Raw genomic sequence first — 20,685 nt, 5'->3', positions numbered from 1 at the left:
GGACATGTTATTGGTGCTTGCTACATAACCATGAGCAAAAGAGCACAAGAGCCCTACCCTCCTGGGGCTGACAGCCCAGTGGCCACATTCACCTTTGTGTCCCCATCACATCACATGTCAGAGCATCCCCACTCCTTATGCCAGGCTCACTGAAGCAGAATGAATGGACTGTGGGAGGCGGGGTGTCTCAGAACTGGGTTGAAGCCCTGGCTCGGCACTGACTAGTTCTGAGCCCAGCTAACACCAACTGTCATCAGACGCAGGCGGTAAGCAGCATGCAGTACGCCAGAAGCCCCATCCGCATCCACACTCCCCACCCCCATCCCCCCTGCGGCCACTGCTGCCCTGCCGGCTTCCTCCCCCTGTACAGGACTGAGTATCTGAACCTTTCCATCAGTCAGGCTGCTCCAGACAACACTGATGCCCAAAACATGGCTCTCTCAGGAAGCCAGTTCCACTAAGACAAGGCACACAGACACCCACACATATCAACAAGCATCTCTTGGAGACTTCAAGCCCCAGTTCAGTCCCTGCCCTTGGAAAGTATGATCTACAGGGAGAGAAGTCTCAACAAGAGAACCTTAGCCCCCCCAGGAACCCAGCTGCACCCTGCAGTCCTGGAAACGATGCTGTCATTGCTCTCCTCAAGGAGACATTCTGTCCCACCACTTGGACAGTCATGTTCACAGTCTAGTCCTGGGACTCCCGGAGCCACAACCACCTGGAAGCTAGTTAACAGTCCTGCTTCCTGAACTCCAGCTGCACAAAGACCTCCCAAAGCAGAAGACAACCCTCCACGGGCCAGCCTCACTCCTCATCTCATGGCCACGAGATGGCTGCAGCTCCAGGCCTCAAAAGTGAACAACATTCTCAGAGGAAAAAGACCATCCTTCTTCCCTCTTAGGCATGTACAGTTCCCACTCCTACCACCATTGCCTCTAATGTCTCATTGGCAGGAACTAAGTCACTCGACATGCTCATACCTCAGCCAATCCCAGGCAAGGGAGCGGACCCACGAAGCCAGAGCCCAGGGCCACTGTCTCGACAATGGGTTTCAACCCCGGGCAAGTTCGCTATGGATTCAGTGTGACCAAAGTAAATGACAGCAAAACGTTCTTGGGGTGAAAAGGTTATACCCAACTTTATTTCCAGGTGGCAAGTCAGTCACTAAAATCCCGTTCACTCAGAGCGAGTCTGCATGCAGCAAGCTGGTCTCTGCCTCTGGGCCCCTCTGTCCGCACAGCTGTCCACTGGGCCCCTCTGTCCTCACAGCCATCCTCAGGGCCCCTCTGTCCACACAGCCATCCTGCACAGCCATCCTCAGGGCCCCTCTGTCCACACAACCATCCCACACAGCCGTCCTCCGGGCCTCTCCGCACAGTCGTTCCCCAAGCCTCTCTGCACAGTCGTCCCACACAGCTATTCTATGGGCCTCTGTCCTCGGCACTGCCACCACTCCAGCCTCTGCTCTGCTCTCCTGCAGCCTTGCAGCCCTGCCACCGTGTTGCACCCAGAGCACCGGGCAGAGCTCTTCATATAGAGTCAACAGCCATGTATTGCCCACAGGTGTGCAGTGAGCTTAGTCAACAAGGGCCAGGTGAGAATCCTGGCCACAGGAACTCTCATTTTATCCACAGACACAGACAGTGAAGCAGAAGGCAGGCAACTGGAGAGGCTGAGAACTGAGCAAACCTGGGCTCAGTCTGGAAAACAGTGAGTGCAGTGGAAAATGCTGGACTGAAAACCAGGGGGCCTCTGGATGTCCCCAGGCCACCTGACAACAGCAGCCCCAGAAGTAAACACCAGTCCTCACAGGACACCACTTCTCAGGGACAGCCACCACCTGTACTTTGGCACTCACTTCCATTCCAGAAGGCCCTTGGCCTCACTTCTCTAAGCCTGTTCCGACTGCCGAGGCATCTAGAGAAAGTCCTGTGTGTCAGTTCAGCACGGCACACCAAGTGTGAGCCTGACAGCTCATGACCGCACAAACAGCCCTCTGTCCTCTCGACACCGACCACCTAGGTGAGGAGACAAGGCCTGCACTGAGATGGGCAGTGTAGGGGAGAAACAGCCCTGAACTGGGAGATGGGGGAGGGGACGACAACACCCGCCAGAGACGGTGGCTGAAGGCTCACCCCGCATGGGCACCTGACCGGCAGTTACAGGCAGGGGTGCTGGTTGGGGTTTTTCCTTCCCTCCCATCTGGTCTTTACAACCACCCTAGAAGTTTGGCACTATTATTACAGGTTCATAATCCTTTATCCATAATTTTTAAAATCCAGGACTCTCTAAAAACCAAAAGCTGATTTTGTTGTTAATTGATTGGGCAGCAGAGCTTCAACTGAACCAACACAAGACTATGACCTATCTACCCCTTCTGCAATGACTGCTCATACGTTTTGAATCAGAAATAGTGACGTTTTACACAGTGCTGCCCCTAAACCCCACCAGCAGCGCCATATAATCCAGTATATGTTCCACATTCTGAAAGGTTCTGCATTCAGAAACACATCTGGCCCCAAGGGTTTCAGAACAGGGACTGGGGGTGTGTATTACTATTCTACATAAGATAAAGTAACTCTCTTAGGAAAAAGCAGAACCGCACTTGGGACTAAGCAACTGAACTCACAGGCCAGAGCTATGACCCACTGTGCTTCCATCACTCACCCACTGGTGATTTTAAGGAAGACACCCCCCACCTCACCCCACCCCGTAGACCTCATCTGTCTTCTCATCCATAAAATGGGGAGCTTGGACAAGATCAGTGGGTTTCAAATGTGGTTTAAAGCCGATTGGCCCTTCCTTCAAGGACACCTTAAGGAAAAGTGTCACTGCTCCAGTGAGCACGTTCGCAGCAGGGTTCTTCAACAGCACAGTTTGAAAACTGCTATGCAGTGATCTTTTGGGGCCATCTGGTTCTAACATTATATGGTTGTCTTCTCGAGGCAAACAGCCTTTCCTGTGAAAGAAGGACACCTGGAAAGAACGTGAACCAGACCCTGACAGACAGATAGGCTTCTGACCTGCAGAGAGGACTCCAGAGCCAAGCAGCATGCATGCAGGTGGGAAGACCGTAAGTAAGGTGTGTGAGAGGTTCCAGGAGGCCAGGCCAGCCAAGGGGGTTCCTGGGCCAAGGTGACAGGAGGACGTACATGCTGGAAAGGTTGGCTGATCAGGCAGATGAGTGTCAGGAATCCTCTTCCCTACCCCCTCGGAGCCTGAAATTCCTCCAAACAGGAGGCCAGGGGACAAGGTGGGCAGTCCCGGCCCCACTGTGTGCAACCACAAATTCACAGTCCTGTCCTCACTATAGCAACCAAGAGCCTCAAAGCTTAGCTCACAGCCATCAATATGTTATTGTCAAATAAGTGACTCTTGTGATTCCAAAAATCAGAGCATATGATCTGCCACAAAGACACATCCTTCAGAGGACAACAGGACAGAGTAAGAGCAGGACGGCGGCCCTGGGCAGGCCAGAATGGAGGGTCACCAAGGTCTCACTGGTGTCCTTCCCACTCTCTAGGGGCAGTATGACTCCCAGGAGTCTGTAGCAGCCCAGGAATGTTCAGAAGCCATTCTAAACAACAGTGCCACCTTCTCGCCTCAGCCCTGCAGACTCTCAGGCTGTTTCCAAAGAAGCCCTTCAGGTCAGTGGACAGCCCCCCAGTTCACCATTAACTCTTCCCTCTTTGGGAAGGCTCCAGAGGCCTTACTGAGACCAGAGAGTGGTCCAGGAGCCCAGCCTGCCTCCAGGAGGGGAAGCCCCAGGGCTGGCAACAGTGCCATAAGAAATATCAGCTATTGGCAAATGCAAGAACTTCACTCCCACTCAGTGGTGTAAATACATTTTGTAACCAAACTTTGCCCTAGAAATAGTCTTTGTTTCAGGCACCATTTCCCTACCTACCCATCACCAAGAGGTAATTAGAGTGTCTCATAATCACACCTAATCAGAAGGGCAATGATCCCTTAAAGGACAAACTACCATTTGGGGCCCACTTGCTCTCTCTCAGGGAGCTCACTCACTGAGCTCCTGTAAAAAGATTAACAGATGGGCAAAGGGAGAAAGAAGCAGACACTGCCTCAGAAGGGAGTGGCTAGCTGTCAGGGCTGGCTCAGGCCTCCAAGATGCCTGCTTCTGTTACTGAAATATGTGGGAGGCATGAGTTCAGGTGTGTCACTTCTAGCCAGGTCTTCCTCCCAGCCAGCTGACATCAAGGACTTGGCCTGCCTTGCCTGGGGTTACTGCGAGTCAGTAGAAGGAAGTGAACACCAGAATTTTGCATATACCAAGGTTTATGTATCATCAAACCATTACATCCTCACAGCCACCATAGAGGAACAGGACTACTAACCCTATGGTACCCATGTGGAAACACAGGCTCTGATGGGTCAAGTGACCAGCTCAAGGTCACGCAGCCAGCTATAGGCAGAGTCCGAATAGAGTAATACAGTTTCTCATAGGGCAATGAACCTCGCCATCGGGAGGCTGGAGGGTGACATTCTGGGGAAAGAGGGCAGCTGGGACCTAGTCTTGAGTGGATTTTTCTCCCACCACCCCCTTAACTTGTGTGATGACACTCTTGCTGGAACTCACCAGGGCCTGGCATAAAGCTGCTGCACATTTTGCTTTCTTGAGATGGAGTGATTTTGAGATGGAGTGATTACCATTTGGGGCCTAGTTGCTCTAAGTGAGCTCACTAGCCTTCATGGAGGAGTATGAGGCAGAGAAGGGATTTCTGGGTTCCGTTTTCAGCTTGGCATTTGCCCTTTTCTTCCTTATCCACCTCTTGGCAGAACTGTCTAAACCTCTTTATCTCCAAGGAATCAGGCTGGAGCAGAATGCTCTGAGGGTGTCCGCTATTTAGAGTCCTCGTGGGGAGGGGCCGCCAGGTTACCAAAGGCTGCTGAGGGGGAGGCCCACTGCAAGCAGCAGCATGGGGATTGGATGCTTCCTCTGTTCAGAACCCTCCATGGCTCCCACCTCACTCACAGAAAAGCCAAAGACTTGACCATGACCTCTGAGGCCCCACGTGATCTGGCCCTGCCACCCCTCTGCCCTTATTAGGCCTCTGCCCTTGAGACCCCCCGCCCTGGAACACACTTCTCCATCACCTCAGGCCTTATCTCAGATGCTGCCCTCCTAGTGAGGCCCTACCTGGTCACCCTAGTTAAACCAGGAGTCCTGTACCCCCACAGCACCACACTCCCAAAGCACTGTCTTTCCTCCCCTCTTTATTCCTTTGCTATCACCAACCACTCTCTCACATCCTGTAAATCTGACTTAATGATTTGATTTATCTGTCTCCCTGCCGCTTCCCCACTGGCACATGTGCTGCATAAGGAGAGGATGTTTATCCGTTCTGTTTTGTTCACTGGTATACCCCCAGTGCCCCAAATGGAAACTAGCACACAGCAAGTACTATTTGTGGAATGAATGAATGAATGAATGAATGGCTTGCCTACTAAGGCATCAGGCTCTGTGCCCAGTCCTGGGATTCATTAGCTCCTTCGATCCTCCTCACAACCCAGACCAACTAAGTCTTTAACTCTCCATTCTAAGATGAGGAAACACGTTCAAAGTAGTGAAGGATCTGGCTAAGGACACAGTTAGGAAGTGGCAGGGACTCAGGCATTGGTCTGGGTGGTTCCAAATATGATGGTCTTTTCTGCCTGGGGCTGCTTTCAAAGTGTCTTAGTACAACACACGACATTAACTTGCTTTCCTTATTCTCAGCATCAAGTGCTGTAGCTTAAGGATCTTGCCAAACATGCCCAGAATCTGATGTCTAGTGTAACCAAAAGGATTCAAGGGGGAGGTGGTATGACCAAATCTATACTTTTAAATCACTGGCTTTGACTGCATCAGGACCTCTTCTTTCCCAATTCTATCCTTAAGCACAGACAAATCCTAAGGCCCATTAAAAGTTATGATAGAGTGTACGTTTAAGTAAAAGATGAATGCTTTGGTTGAAATATGCACTCCTAGAAGTCCTGGTTTCTATGGAAACCTCTTGACTATTAAGTGACAGTTGTTCTTAATGTTTACGTTATTGTGGTCCCCAAAGGAGCAATTCTGTGGCTTCCTTATCTGTGGCCATACAACTTCTGCTTCATTATATCCTTGGGAACTACAATTCTACTACTGAATACTCTTTTCATTTGTATGCTTTGCCTAGATCAAGCCCAAACTGGCCTCTGTTTAACCTCTTGTGCAGCCTTCTGGGGAGTTTTTCTATTACATCTTCTACAGGACTGACTGATCCCATGTCCCCCCTTCAAATTTAGTCTTGTTCACAAACAGCCCCATTTCCTACAATAGCTCCTTATGTGGTTGTCTTGTTAGCAGAAAAAGGGAAACAGGAAGGGTGATCTGATTTGGTGGTGAATAAGATGAGTTCAAAATTGAGTCACTCAGAGGTTGAGTTGCCCTCCGAATGGAAATGTACCACAGCAGGAGTGGAGCCCAACTCATTCTGAAGATGGACATTGACAATTACCCTTATAGAGGGGCTTGATTTACTATAGGAGTGAGTGTAGAGAGGGCTGTAGTGGTGAGGAGAGGGGCAAGAACCACCAAAGAAGAAAAGTAAGTGAGCTGGGGGGAAGATGGGAAATAACGTTTAGTAAATATCTACCAGAGGCCAGGCACTGGGGGCTAGGCAAACACTACCACATTCCCATCTCCCATTTCTGGGTGCCATTCTTCCTGCTTTACAGACAGAGGGAAAAAGACTCGGCTCCCTAGGTCGCTCGGTAACTTGTCTTAGGGCAAGAGAAGCCCAGAGGCTATATCTGTAATAACAGTGGGGCTGTGTGGCCCAAGGAGAGGCAGAAAGGCTTCCTGGAGGGATGGAGCAGAGGTTATCTAACCTAGACTTACTTGATTCCCAAATCCATGCTTTCTCTAGCCCCACAAATTAGAATACATCTAGAAAGGAGTAGGAGGTCAGCAGAACTGCAGACCTACAAGAAGTCCAAGAGATGGGGCCTGGAAGAGGCAAAAAGTCAGACAGAATGGAGCCACTGTGACCCTGAAGGTGGGCTCTCTGCAGACCATGTGAATGGGAATGAGACCGGGTGGGGGATATGTGGGAAGGAACAAGAGGCTGTAAGCACTGATCATGTTTTTGAGAAGAGTGGCCAGGAAAGGAAGGAGGAAAATGCTTAGGGGTAGTGGGTTTGTGTGGGGGGCTTTACTTTTTTGTTCAGTTATAAGTTTTTTTGGAAGAGTAAGAAGGGTATGAGAAATTGATAGTATCCAAAAACAGGATTGTTTTCCTGACCAAAGGTCAGAATGGAATAATCACAGGCTCCTGGCAGAGGGTGAGGAGTGAGGAACTTATTTGGCAGGGTGCTCACCCAAGTGAGAAAGGCAGGTTTGAAACTGATATTTGAGGGAGAGGCAGGAAAAACCTTGACTGAAAAAGAGGAGCCAAATGCTGTGGAGACTGAGTATACAAGGAAATGGAAACACCGCCAGTGTTGCAGCCTGTAGGAAGCCTCTACAGGAAAGAGGAGGATTAAATCTCATAGCTCCGTATTCCTCTGTAATATGGCTAACACAGAGAATAGCCAAAATTCAAATAATTGCATTTGATAAATACAACATCTATTACTACTGAGTGTTTCCTAAGTGCAAGCTTACATGTATTACCTTTCTGCATGGCATGAAAAATGAAATGAAACTGAAGTTTCAGGGAAATTAAGTTAATTTACTCAATTCATACAAGTTTGCATAACGAGAAAGTTGCAGTCGAAACTCAAACCCAAGTTTGTCCATTTCCTGAACCATCAGCCCTACTGAGTCTTCAGGCTGGCAGAGATGACCTCAGGGAACATATCTGGATGGAAAAGATGAATATCAATAAGAATTCCTTTCTGAAAGACAGTAACCAACAGAAGCAGTAGAGAATGAACTTGGGATGTCTGGGAAGAGGTATATCGGAGTGGGGATTCATACCCTTGGGGACAGAGGTCGGGTGGTGAGTCACTGGACAGGAACTCATCATAGGAGAAGCTACAGGTTACATGTTCTTGGCCCTTGAACACTATGGATAGGGAAGATGTGGCTTTCCTAACATGGATCTCAAAGCTGGTCTAATAGAGGCAAGACAGAATAGTTTTTTCTACCATCTCCTAAGCAGTAAAAATCTCATGTACTAAAAAGCAGAGCTTCAGATTATTTCTTGAGTTTCTCAGTAGACAATACGATCTCCCGAAGAATACAGATGGCAGCAAAAGAAAATCCCATCTTGCACTGAATTCAGCTACTTAAAAAAGAACTAGTTGTGAAGTGGAAGAAAAGGAACTTTGGGGAAATGAGTTACTTCATATGAGCCAGGCAGATCATACATAAACCTGGACATTAAGAAAGCATATTAAAAAGCAGAGAAGATTTAGATCAGAGACTGTAAAGAGAGGATAGCTTGAGACCAAAAAGTTCACAAAAGCAAAGTTGTGAAGACACAACCACAATCAATAGGCAGAAATAAGTAGAATAAGGAGAAAATGGACATGCTGGCATATGTATTAGTAGTTTTTCAGTCACTCGGAAATGGCAGTTGTATAGTGGTCCAGTTATTGAAGATCAGAGATGGATTTCCAAGGGACACGCACCATGAGGGAGCTCTGGAACACAGGCAAGATTATGACATGATTCCTAGCTCTGAGTTGTATACAAAAGTGTCTCTCTCAGTACTTAAAACAGAGTAAGGACTCAAAAAGTGTTCAGATCAGCTTGGAGAAGAACCAAGTGAAATTCTATAAATCAATTTTATTGTGTTGAGTCTGATAAAAAGATATTTATTGTCAGTATTACAGTAGCCATCATTTATTAAGTGGATCCCACATGCTAGGCATTGTTTGAACTATTTTCCATGCATTTAATATTTACAATAACCCCAAGAACTAGGTGTTATTAATATCCATGTTTTATCCTCATATGAGGATAGAGAGTTGATTAACTTGTCCTGTAGAAGGTGGTCTACAGTCATTACTGTAAGTGAAAGTGTTACCTTCACCAAAGGCTGATTCTCTTTGTATGACATTCAGGAATCCTACTGGAAGGGATTTCATTATAGTGGTTTCTGTGTCTATTACTGCATCATATGGATCCTGCTTTACTCATGGTGAGACACATATCCTGTTAGAAGAGAAATTCTGCTTCCCAGATTTGTTCTCATTCTTGAGTCAGTTGACTTTGATGCTGAGCTTCTATGCTGTAATTGTTCCTGGGGAGCTGAACAGTGCAGCTGAGGCACAGTGGACCTGGAGCAGGAAGACTTGGCATACAGGGCCTGCCCTAGAGCTTGGACAGGTCACCTGCCACCATGGAGACAGTCAGCAGCAAGCTTAGATCAGGACTTTGGTTCATGGTCAGTTCTGTCTCACAGATGGTGAATGACTGTGCAAGTTAATGTCAGCAACCCAACCCCACTGCTGTGGGCTGGACTGTATCCCCCCAATTCATATGTTGAAGCCTTAACCTCCAGTGTGACTATAATTGGAGTTTGGGCCTACAGGGAGGTCCTTAAGGTTAAATGAGGTCATAGGCGTGGAGCCTCATCCAATATAACTGATGTCTTTCTAAGAGGAGGAAGATAAATTAGAGATCTCTCTCTCCATACATGCACACATAAGAGGCCATGTGAAGACACAGTGAGAAGGCAGCCACGTACAAGCCCAGAAGAGAGGCAGGCCTCACTGATAACCAACTTGAATGGCACCTTGATCTTGGCCTTCCAGCCTCCTGAACAGTGAGAAGATAAATCTGTTGTTTGAACTATCCAGTCTCTGGTATTTTGTAATGGCAGCTCTAGATGATTAACAAACCTGCCAAGCCTGCTTTCCTACGAGGTGGGGATTAATGATAATACATACTCATAGCCCCTGTCTGCTCCTGTATTCTAAGAAAGGCCATGTAAAAAGCTGAGGGTAGTGCCTTTAGCACAGTAAGAGCTTGATGATTTTCAGTTATGTTATTAATACTGAAATACAGTTCCTTCCCCAGTATCCTGGACATGACAGTCCTACTTCCCACACAGTAGTTATGGGGATGCAATGAGATGTGTTTCTTAAGTCTTCCTTCCCTGACAACAGTCCAACAGGAGACAGTGCACACACCCACCTGGGGACAGGGACGTGACAAGAAAGGTCTACTGGAATGATTTTTGGTCTCATGTTTTATCTTAAAAACACATATGCATCTTGCACTCTAATTCATATATAGTCATGTTTGCTTTAATTCGTAAGATGTTTGCCATTATTTATCAGGTAGACAACTTAAGATCTAGATAGATAACTTGGTCTTGTGTGCCTCACCCACATGACCACTTCATTCAAATTTTAAGAAGGCCTTTGCAAGTCACAAAGAACTGTCCTGATGTGAGGATTTAGTTATTATTTTTTAAAAATCAACATTGCAATTAATTAATTTGGGGGGAACCATAAGGTGTGTTTCATATTACTAATTAACTAACTGAACCAGCCATGTTAGTGAGCTTCTACTATGTGCCAGTAGAGCAACCACACAGATCCCTTCCCAGCCTTCCATTAGCTGACAGTCAGGCAGGCAGGTGGACACCAAACACACAGTCCAATAACTAACTGTTAAGAGTTATGGCACATCATGACAAAAGCTGTGAAGGAAGAATGCTAGGAAAGCCTGCAGCAGCAAGGGAGATGGTAAGAGCCCTAGAACATTCTGAGTATGAACAGATTCCTGGGAAGTTCAGATTCCTAAGGAGAATGCTCTGGAGGCAGCCTCCTGAAGTGAGGTGTCAATTATTATGCTTTTAAAGCTCAGTTATTGTCACCCTTGGTTTGTCTAAGGAGGATATTGTTTCCACAAGTCTGGGAAGGCTAGGTATGAATTTTTATACTGGGGACCAGACAGGGTGATATTTGACAACTTTCAGGGAGGTGATGACTTGGGGACAGTGCTCTTTGCCTTAGATGTACGGTATGATGTTGGAGGTGGGAAAGTAGGCTTGAGGGACATTAGAGGTGCCTCCTTTCTCTTCCTGTTTTTCTTCCCTAGTGAGTGTGTATGCACTTTGCACACTTGTCCAGGAGTCACTTAACACATGAGAACTGCTTTACAGATCACAGTCTTAGTGCCCAAAGAGCCAAACAGAAGAAGCCCCATCCATATCCTGCCTGCCCTTTCAGGCCCTGAAAGGAGGAGGTGTTTGCAGTATTTTGTTGGGATTGGTGGAGGGGGGGGGGACGTTGTCGCCAACATATTGGACTGGAAGCCAGGGGTTCCCTACAGAACTCCTGCCACCTGGCTTTGCCTGTACTAGGAGTGCAGGGAAGCTTATGCCAAATCCTGCTCATGTGCTCATCCCTGTCACCAGCCCTCCTGTAGCTTCCACATCCCCAGTCAGTGCGTGTTTCCTTCCTGGGGGCCTCAGCACAGCAGAGAGGCAGATGGAAGAAAGGTGTAAAATTAATGTAGGGAGGCGGAGGGACTTTCACAACATTTCGCAACAATGCTTCAGTATGTTGGCACAACACTCTACAACTTACAAGTACATTCACACGTGCTATCTGTCTGGCTCTCAGAGGTGGGCGCTGATCCCCAGCCTTAGATTCTGCCTCCCATTTCTTTACAGACACATGTCCTTTGAGATGTCTAGGTCTTTTCTAGACCACGGTCCCAGAGGAAGAATGAATTCTTTCCTCATGTCAATTCCAATTTCTGCAAGCCCTCACCACTTCTGTGAAACTTCTATCAAACACATTTCTGAAAGAGTCGGGGCAGGAAGGGGCTGCAGAGACCATCTAATCCAACTTAGTCACTAGCACAAAGAAGAAAAGGGACTGAGCTAAGGCCCCACAGCCTGTCAGGAAACCAGCAAGGCTCAGACACCTGAAGGTAGACACGCACACGTACACTGCCCCCATTCTCCCAATGCCTTACATAACTGCAAACTTCGCCCTCCTGGGGCTTCTCACGGGTGCACAGTGGGTGTTTCCTAAGTCGGGGTGTTTGGGAGTGTAACCTGTCAACCTTATTTTACCCTACCTGAGGGGAATGGGGTGGGAGGAGCTCACCATTCTCAGGGATCCTGTAGGGGATTCTTTTACAAAATGAAGACTCTAGTATGAAAACGGGTTTTGCACACAGGAGGCGACTCAGTCCTGGGACTGAGGGACTGACACACACGCGGGCTGCCCTAGCAGGAGGCACCTGTAAACACAGCATCCGGCCTTCCAAACCCTGAGCGCAACCCCTCTGAATGCTGCTCAGCCCCCACCCCACTGCCACCTCTCCCCTCCACCTCCACCTCTCCAGACAGTTCTCCCAAGGTGGGCTGAGGTCTTAGACCTGTCTGTTTGCTAAACAGTAAGTTAAGAATCTTACTTCTTAACTTCCTGGGTGTTAAAATGCAATCTTATCTTTAAGATGGGATCCTTTCTGCCTTTTACTATATATTGCTTGTGGCTGGGCTTACTTGCTATATTAATTGCCCAGGTTATATATTACTTGATTAGGGGCTGGAGGAGGAAGAGCAGCATCTAGGCAAAGTTAAAGATAAACTGGGTCTTTTAGCAGGCTAAAATAAATTTTACAATACCCTCACTTAATTGACACAATGAAGACATGGGCTAGGCTGAGGTATTTTCTTATCTGGGGGATGTTCAAACATTCCAGGCCAGGTTACTCCTGGCTTTTTAGTTTTAACTGATCTTCACGGAAGAATGCTTATACGACCAGTTTGATATTTTACTTTAGAGAATTAATATGACTCTGACTTTGCTGAATTGTTTAATACGGAGTTTTGGTAGGGGTCTTTTTCCAGAGGCCCCCACCCTACTCTCACTACACCCATGGTCCCTCTCTCAGAATCCCTGTGGCTAGTTATAAGTTAGTTACTCAGCTGCAGATTTCAAACCAAAATGACAGAAAGATATTAATTTCTAAATACAAGAAAATGCACTGTCAGTTCCCAGATCAAAGTAAAGAAACTTCATTACCAAATAAAAAATTACGAGAGATACCTAATGAAAAAGATTTTAATTTTAGAGGCGCTGCTTCCGGGCGGCCTCTCCCCCGCCGCGGGTCACACTTGAACTTCAGCCGGCCCGGCCCTCGCCGAAAAAACCCACACACGGCAAAACGCCCGCCGGCCTCCCCGTCTGCTCGGCCCCGGCCCGGGCGGCGGGAGCAGGTCGGCGGCGCGACCCCGAGCCGAGCGTACGCGCGCCACGGAGCGGAGCAGCCGCCCTCACCACCCGGGCCGGAAAGGAGGAGCGGCGGCTCCGGCGGGCCCCTCCCCCCCTGCCAGGGCGAACTTCGGACGCCCGCCCTGGGCGCACCTGCTCCGCACCCTCCCTTCACGGGCGGCCCCTCCGGCGGAGCGCGTCAACTCCCGGCCCCGGCGGGGCCCCACGAGCCCACCACCCACGTCGGCCGCTTCCCGGCCCCGCGGGCCACGCGCTGCCCGCCGAGCCACCTGCACGGCCGCCCCCTCGTCCGGCTCCACCGCGCCCTCAGACGGAGGCAGGGGTCCCCGCGCCCCATCCGGGTTCCGCCGCGCCCCGCGGCCACGTACCTTCCAGCCCGCAGGGCTGTCGCTGTCGCCTTCACCCCTGAAGTAGGGCCCGCTCTGGAACCTCCACTGCAGAAATGCGACAGCGGGAGCCGCTTCTCGGCCGAGCTCTCTGAAGTCCGACCGGGGCAGCGGCTCCAAGTCCGGGTCGATCGCAGCCCTCCGCCCGCTGCGGGAGACCCGAGAAAGGCGAATGCGGCACCGGGAGCCCAGCGGGCGCGAGGCGGCGATCCGAGGCCGGGCACGAGGTCGGTGCCGCCCCCGCATGCGCGCCGGGAGGATGGCGCAGCCGAGCAGCGGCGCGGGTCCATCAACATCTGGTCTTCGCAGGGGCCGCTCCTGCCCGGGGCCAGCGGACCGAAGCACGGAGAGAGCAGCCGAAGCTGCCTCGCCCGCGGCGCTCGAGACGCTACTGACTTGAATACGGTGGTAGCGGAGCCTACAGCTACTACGCAGCCGCAGGACTTACGCCCCTGCGCCCAATGACTGCCCGCCCCCGACTGACGGCCCTTGCTACCAATGAGCGCGAGGCGCCGCGGCGCAGGCCCGCCTCCGACTGACGGACCTCACAGCCAATGAGCGCGCGGCGCAGCGGCGCTGGCAGCCAGATGTGTCTATTCCCTCCTGCTAACCTTGGTCAACCCTCCCTTCCAGGACCCACCGAGACCTGGGGACCCCTGTGCATCAGTCACTCAGATGCCTCCTGCCAGGGGCTGCTATTTCCTTGTGCGGTTCCAGCCTTGCTCTAAATAACACCACACATGACCAGGCAGGGAGACAGGCCCTTCTACCGACCATGTGGTATGAACTCCATTAACATCTGCTCTGACCTGCGCTGATTCCATCGTTAGCCGTACATACATCTCAAAATCCCCCAAATGCCAAAAAGCAGTAATGGGCGTCTGCTATGCTTGTTTAGTGAGTCGTAAAATGAGCCAGTGGGACGATGTGTTTCTTCCCATCCAGACCCCGGCTAAGTAATGGCCAGGAACTGGAAGAAGGGCAAGATGCACCAGACAGTAGCTCAAAGCATTGGCTCTTCTAATCACAACTGATTAAAAGGCAAAAATGTTTACATGCACATACTGTTTTCCATTACCTTAAAAAAATCTCAGTAATTACTTTCTCCATCATCATTTTGGGATAATGTTAACAACATTGATCTTTGATCCTTTAATTATGGTAAGCCCTGATAGGAGGATCCTAGGGGCTGGCTCCTCCCCACCTCCGCTCCTCTACTCAGACCGGCCTGCCTACCTCACCTGTGTCCGGCTTCCCTCTGCGGTCCCCAGTCCCCAAGGCCGTTCCAGCTCAGCAGGGATCCCCTGACCTGAACTCCTTTCATGTCTTATATTTTAGCAAATGCTGACTTTTTGTGAAAGAGAAATTTGAGAAGAAAACACACCCGTAATTCTTTTACTGTACAAATTCTTGCTCCCATTTGCTCACATCCACTACCATTTTCATTACTAATGTGGACGTTTTACATGGTCTTTCCCTAGTGCACATATCAAATTGTTTTTACATCTACTTGGCACTATTTTCTCAAGATCTAGGTCTCTGAAAACGACCACTGTATGAACTGCATCATATCCCAGCACCCTTGGAGCCATCGTTCACCTTCCATCCCGCAGGTGCAGACATGCTTCTTCTCCCCCCATGTGAGCACTCACAGGTAAAGCCACCAGGGTCTCCAGGAACTCGAGCCTACCTCTTGTTGTTGTTACTAAGCTTTCCTTTGTTTCTACAGTTGATTTCCTCGTGGGGTCCATAGGGATGAATAGCTTTGTGGGTCTTGATTCCCAAGGAGGCCATGCAGATCTGCCATGACACCTGTGGCACCTGGGTGGGTTTCCCAAGGACAGAGCTGGACGGAGCCAGGTGACAGGCTCACAACAGGTGACTCGCAGGGCTCTGTGTCAGATGGGGTCCCCTCCCCTGTGCATGGCCAGGCCATGGGGACTGACTTCTAATAGGCGGGTGACAGGACAATGGCTCTTCCTGGGACATTCCATGTCTCTCTCCCACCCTCCGCTGCTCCGGAGGCACTGCAGCTCCTTTGTCAGGCTGTGTGACACACAGCAAGTCTCAGAGTGCTGGCACCGGCCACTAGCCTCCCTGCCCCAGGCCTCTGACCATGCAGCCCACTGAGAATCTACCATCTGGGGCCCGATGCATGTCCCTGTTCCTCATGGCCCATGACTTCCTAGTTCTCTGTGTCCCAGACTCAGGGCAGGCCAGGCTCCTCAAAGGCCTTCCAGGATGGCTGCTTAGTGAGCTCAGGGTCAGGGAACCAGATGCAAGGCCATCGTGAGCCCCAGAGGATTAGTCCCAGGGGCCCACAGTGCTGCCAAGGGCGGCCAGGAGCTGGTGGGTCTGGGGTGTGTGGGCAGGTTTGCCCCCAGTGGGGGCACTGGCTGTCCTGCTGCTGTGCCCCTCCCATATGCTTTCCAAGGGCCCAGAAACTTGGCTCTGCCTGGAGCCACACGATAGCTTTGAGACCTAGTAGGGGGAAGAGAACAGGTGCTTGGTGGAGACAGCCCTTTCCAGAGCCGTACCCCCACTGACCTGGGACCCGCACAGGTGGTTCTGAGCCAGGCAGGCAGAGCCCTGCAGTTCTGTCCTCTCAGTTACTCATCTCCGTGCAGCGGCTCCAGGTGGGGGCTGACGCCCAGCCTCATGCGGTGGGAGGAGCCGGGGTCTGGCTGGGGCCTCCAGACCCATCCAGAGAAGTCCTGTTCCTCCGGGCCTGGGGACATGGCACGTACATACATATATGAGTTCACATGTACACACACACATATGCACAGAAGAGACTCCCAGGTGTGTCCCTCATCCCTCAGCTCTCCCCCCACAGGGCTCGTCCTAGCTTCTTTGTGCAGGGGTCATGTCTAGGTTCTGAGCTCTCCGAGTATGCTCCAGAAGGCACCTTAAGGAGCTGGGGCACCCAACAGGGCAGTCCTGTTCCTTCCCCCTGCCATCAGGCTCTCTGCAGCCAGGTGTCCCTTCTGGGCCTGCATTTCAGAAGGACCAGTGCCCACTGTTTTGAGACCTCTCTCCATGTGTGACCTTGGCATGTGCCTGCCCTGGCTTGCCTTAGTTTACCCACTGGTGCAGTGAGCAGGTGAATCAGAGCATCGCCAGGGGCCACTGTAGCCTTGCTGGTGGAGGACTTAATGCCGCATTGCCCCAGTCCTGGCCAGTTCTCCCCGCATCCTGCAGTTTTCTGACAGTGGGGGGCATGTAGCACTTGAAGTGTTCTCACCTCCTGCTATTTTTGCAAGAGGCCTGAACACAGTTGTTAAAAATAGAAATAATGAGGGAAAACAGCCACTTCTGACCTTGAGTCATGAGGCAAGGACAGGATCCCAGTATCCTCTCTGGCTTCAGAGGATAAATGATCATCGCACTGTGTCTGTCCTTAGCTAATTTGTCCTTGGCCCAGAGAGAAGTTTCTGCATTTTTTTTTTAGAAAGCTGGAAGTTTCTCAGAGCCTAACAGCTTCACCTGCTCTATTCTGTGTGTTCTCTGCCTGGAATGCCATGGGGAACCTGTTCCCTCTGCTCTGGGGCATTGCCAGAAGCCAGCATGGTCTGGCAGACCTGGATGTGCTGGGGTGATGCCCCTGCTCCTTCAGTTGTGTTTGCCCCCCTGTAAAAGGACCCAGGAGGCAGGGCCTTCAGCACCCTCCGGGAGACTGTGTCAGAGGAGCTGCCAGGGCAGGGTACATGGTGTTCCAGGCCCCCATCCTCTGGCTACTGTGTGTACAGTGTCTCTTGAAGATGCAGAAGTCTGCAACTAAAAAGCCCTTACCATCTGCCCCAGTGGCTCCTCCTGGATCCAGGAGGATTCAGGTGTTGGTGTCTCTTTTAACTTCACACACACACACACTGCCACTCCCTGCCCTGTGCTGTCGCTCTTCTGATCAAGAGGAACCCCAAGCGCCCAGGACCCTCAGAGTGTGGAGGAGGTCATCAGAGAGGCTGGTACCCACCTCCAAGGCACCCAGAAGTGAGGGTGACACTGCCTCCCCTGGCCTTGGGTTCATGGTCTGCACTGATATCAGCTTCAATTTTTAAGTTCCAGGTTGAGCACACAATGGTGCCTTCTGTCTTCAGAGCTCTAACTCCGGAGAGACTCAGGAGGAGACAGACTAAGACTATCCTGGAAGTTACAGGGAATGCATGCACAGCTGGGCAGCAAGAGGTATGTCCCTGGTCCACAGGGGTGCCTGGCCCATGTTAGCACCCCAGTGTGTTTAGAGAGGGGGCAGGTTAGCCTTTTGTCCTTTATAGTTTACTTCCAAGGCAGGTTTTGGATCCATGACAGGAGCTACCTAAACAGTGGCTTCTGCCCATCTGCTGTGTCTGCTGGGACATGGACATGGATGTCAGCCTGCTGTCATACCTGCCTTGCATTTGTGTCCATTCACAGTTCTCAGTGTAGTTCCTGCTGGTGCAAAGAGTTGGTGTGGAGCTGTACATATATGTGAGTACACAAACAAGTGCATGCACATATATGTGAACACACATGCACACGTGTGTGACATACATGTGTGTGTGCACCTACCTATCTCCTGTGTGTGCACACAGGCACATGCTCAGGTGTGGAAAGGCATGTGCAGGTGTGTGTGTACATCTGCCCAGCCACTCAGTAACGCTCTGCCCTAATTCCCTGGGGCCTTGCAGTTGACAGCTGGCTGGTAAGCCCTGGTGAGCCCGTCCTTGGCTGGCTCGTCCTGCTGATGTGACAGAGTAGCTCTTATACTAGATGAGTAGGAGCTGAACTGCCTACTGGGGATTCCCAGGGTTTCTTCTGGTCCACCAGGAAGATGACAGCAATGAGACAACCTCATACAACAGTGATGCCTAACAATTACATAATCTTTCATGTCATTCAAAATAATGTAAAAATAGTAGCGCAGAAGATTAAAGGGCTAGCCCAAAGTCACACAGCAACTCAGCAATACAGCTGCTCCCAGGAAGCCTGCCCTCACTGCACAATTTTACTGGCCAGCTTTCAGAAAACTTGTGACTCCGACAGAGGCCTAGGGAAACACACCTTGTGCCAGTGAATTCCTCCATGTTCCAGGAAATGATGCACAGCCGTAGGCTCAGCGGCTTCCCAGGTAGGGTGTGGCATGCACCCCCAGAGCCCAAGGGTGGGTGACCTGGCTGCCAGTGGGCTCGAGGGATAAGGGGAGGTTAGAGGGCCCAGGGGTCTTGCTTTGAAACCAGCATCAGCCACTCAAGATGGACAGGAAGTTGGTGCCAGGTGGGTTCAGAGGAAGACAAAAGCCTGCAGTCCTTGTGGGGCTGAGAGTCTGTGACGTGACCCCAGTGAAAACTGCTTTGTGCTTTGTGCCCGGCCAACCCTCCTGTCTGACTCCACAACCACCACCAAAACAGCACATCGAGAGCACACACGACCACACGTGCCTGGGCCCAGCCAGCCTCACGGGCAGAGCCTCTGTCTCCACTGGGCTCTCTGGGAGGGCTGCTCCCTGAGGGCTCACAGGCAGACGTGGTCCAGGGGAGGGTGGGCCTGAGTGGCCTCCAGCAGCATGGGCTGGGTACTCCCGGGAGTGTCCAGGGCCTGACACTGTCACCACGTTAGCTCCTGCCTCTCCTCCTCAGGACAGGGAGGCCCCACCTGAGGCCCTACGGCTGCTAGACACCCCTGCTATGCTGCCTTCACTGGTTTCCTCACTTTCAAAACCTCTCCACTTCCAGAGCACAGCCCAGTCACCCTGCACGGGCTCCTCTAAAGTGGCCATGCCTCCCATGGGCAGGAACCCTGTTCTGAGCACCTTTGGGCATGCCACACTTCACACACCCGCTCTCCAGGCCTGCTTAGCTGTCATTTCCTCCTGTGCCCAGAAGAGGAAACTGAAGCTTTGTGCCACAGAGCTGGGCTGTAGGGTCTGGGGTCCCCTTACTGCCCAGGACTCCAGGTAGCCTCAGAGAAACGCCAAGATTGGCTGTCCCACAGGCCACGCACCTGTTCCCTCCATCCATCCAGAGCAGAACCTGCAGCACCAGGCCAGTACAGGCTGGCACAGAGGTGGCAGCAGAGGGATGTGAGGAGAGCCCTGGCAGAGGGGCAGTGGGCACACGGGCATACGCCTGGGTGTGAATCCCAGCAGCAGCATCATGCCCAGATTTTAGAAACGGACAGATTTGTTGGGATGAAACCCCCACATTGCTCCTCATTGTAACTGTGAAGATTCTGAGGATGGGGGGGGGGGGCAATGCTCTTCCCCTCCGCAAAGGTCAGCCAGTGAAGAAGGGTCTGCCTCTCACCCTCTTCATCGCCTGGATCCACCTTGTGGGGTCTCTGCTTCCACCCCTCCTGTTGGGGATGGGGCCCACCTGTGGGTGTCGTGGTGGTGAAATGCAGTGGGGGGCTCCTGGCACCAACACTCAGCATGTGCTCGGTGGCACTAACTCCCGGGTCCCCGAGTCCCCGGCCTCCATGGCCCTGGTCCCCACAGTCCCTCTGCCGGCACCTTTCCCAGGCTTGGGCCCTCCTCCAGCACTGCTGGTCTCAGCTCCCTTGTGAAGAGGCCAGGCCAAACCACGCCCAAGTGAAGATGGTGGGCCACCTGAACAGTCAGAGAGAGTGGGGAGGCGGGAGCCAGTGGAGCAGGGAGAATCAGGCCCTGCAGGGAGGGGTCCCAGGAGCAGAGACGCTAGAGAGGTCTTGAGGCATGTGTAGGAGCTCACAGGAAGAGGGCCAGTGTGTCCCCAGGGAGGACTGGGTCTGCTTTGGCATCCTACCAGGATGCTTTCCCGAAGCTCTTGCACCAGTACTTCAGCAAACTCACCCTTTATGGTTTTTCTGTTTCTAGTGGCCAGAGCTACAGGGTTGTTAGGCTTTCAGAAATATGGTGCTTTAAAGCCCATGTCCCAGATCAGTGTCCTCCAGAGAGCAGGCCTGTCTGTGTGGATGAGGGAGATCCTGGCTGTGGTGCTGAGAGGGCCCAGCCACACAGGGAATGCCACCCGCAGCCCACCCCAGGGAGGGAAGGGGCAGGGAGAGAAGTAGGACAGACCCCCAGGTCAGGGGCAAACCCAAGTGGCCCGAAGGGCCCCCCTGAGCACACTGTCCCTCTTCACTCTGC

The 20,685-nt window shown here is 51.5% G+C and overlaps 1 protein-coding gene across 1 annotated transcript in view; it reads right to left on the bottom strand.

Annotated features, from left to right (window-relative positions):
- Positions 1-16,321, bottom strand: part of LOC130679807 (BRD4-interacting chromatin-remodeling complex-associated protein-like) — a 28,471-nt gene extending 12,150 nt beyond the window's left edge. Inside the window, exons 1-2 of the mRNA XM_057489237.1 lie at positions 16,197-16,321; positions 13,566-14,007 (exon numbers count right to left, since the gene is read on the bottom strand). Coding sequence (XP_057345220.1) covers positions 13,566-14,007; positions 16,197-16,321 — 567 coding nt within the window. The remainder of the gene's footprint in view (positions 1-13,565; positions 14,008-16,196) is intronic.
- Positions 16,322-20,685: the final 4,364 nt, after the last annotated feature.

This window comes from Manis pentadactyla, chromosome 12, assembly GCF_030020395.1.
Source record: "Manis pentadactyla isolate mManPen7 chromosome 12, mManPen7.hap1, whole genome shotgun sequence".
NCBI lineage: Eukaryota > Metazoa > Chordata > Mammalia > Pholidota > Manidae > Manis > Manis pentadactyla.
The sequence above is the reverse complement of the archived record's forward strand: the minus strand, read 5'-3'. Positions and strand labels throughout refer to the sequence as shown.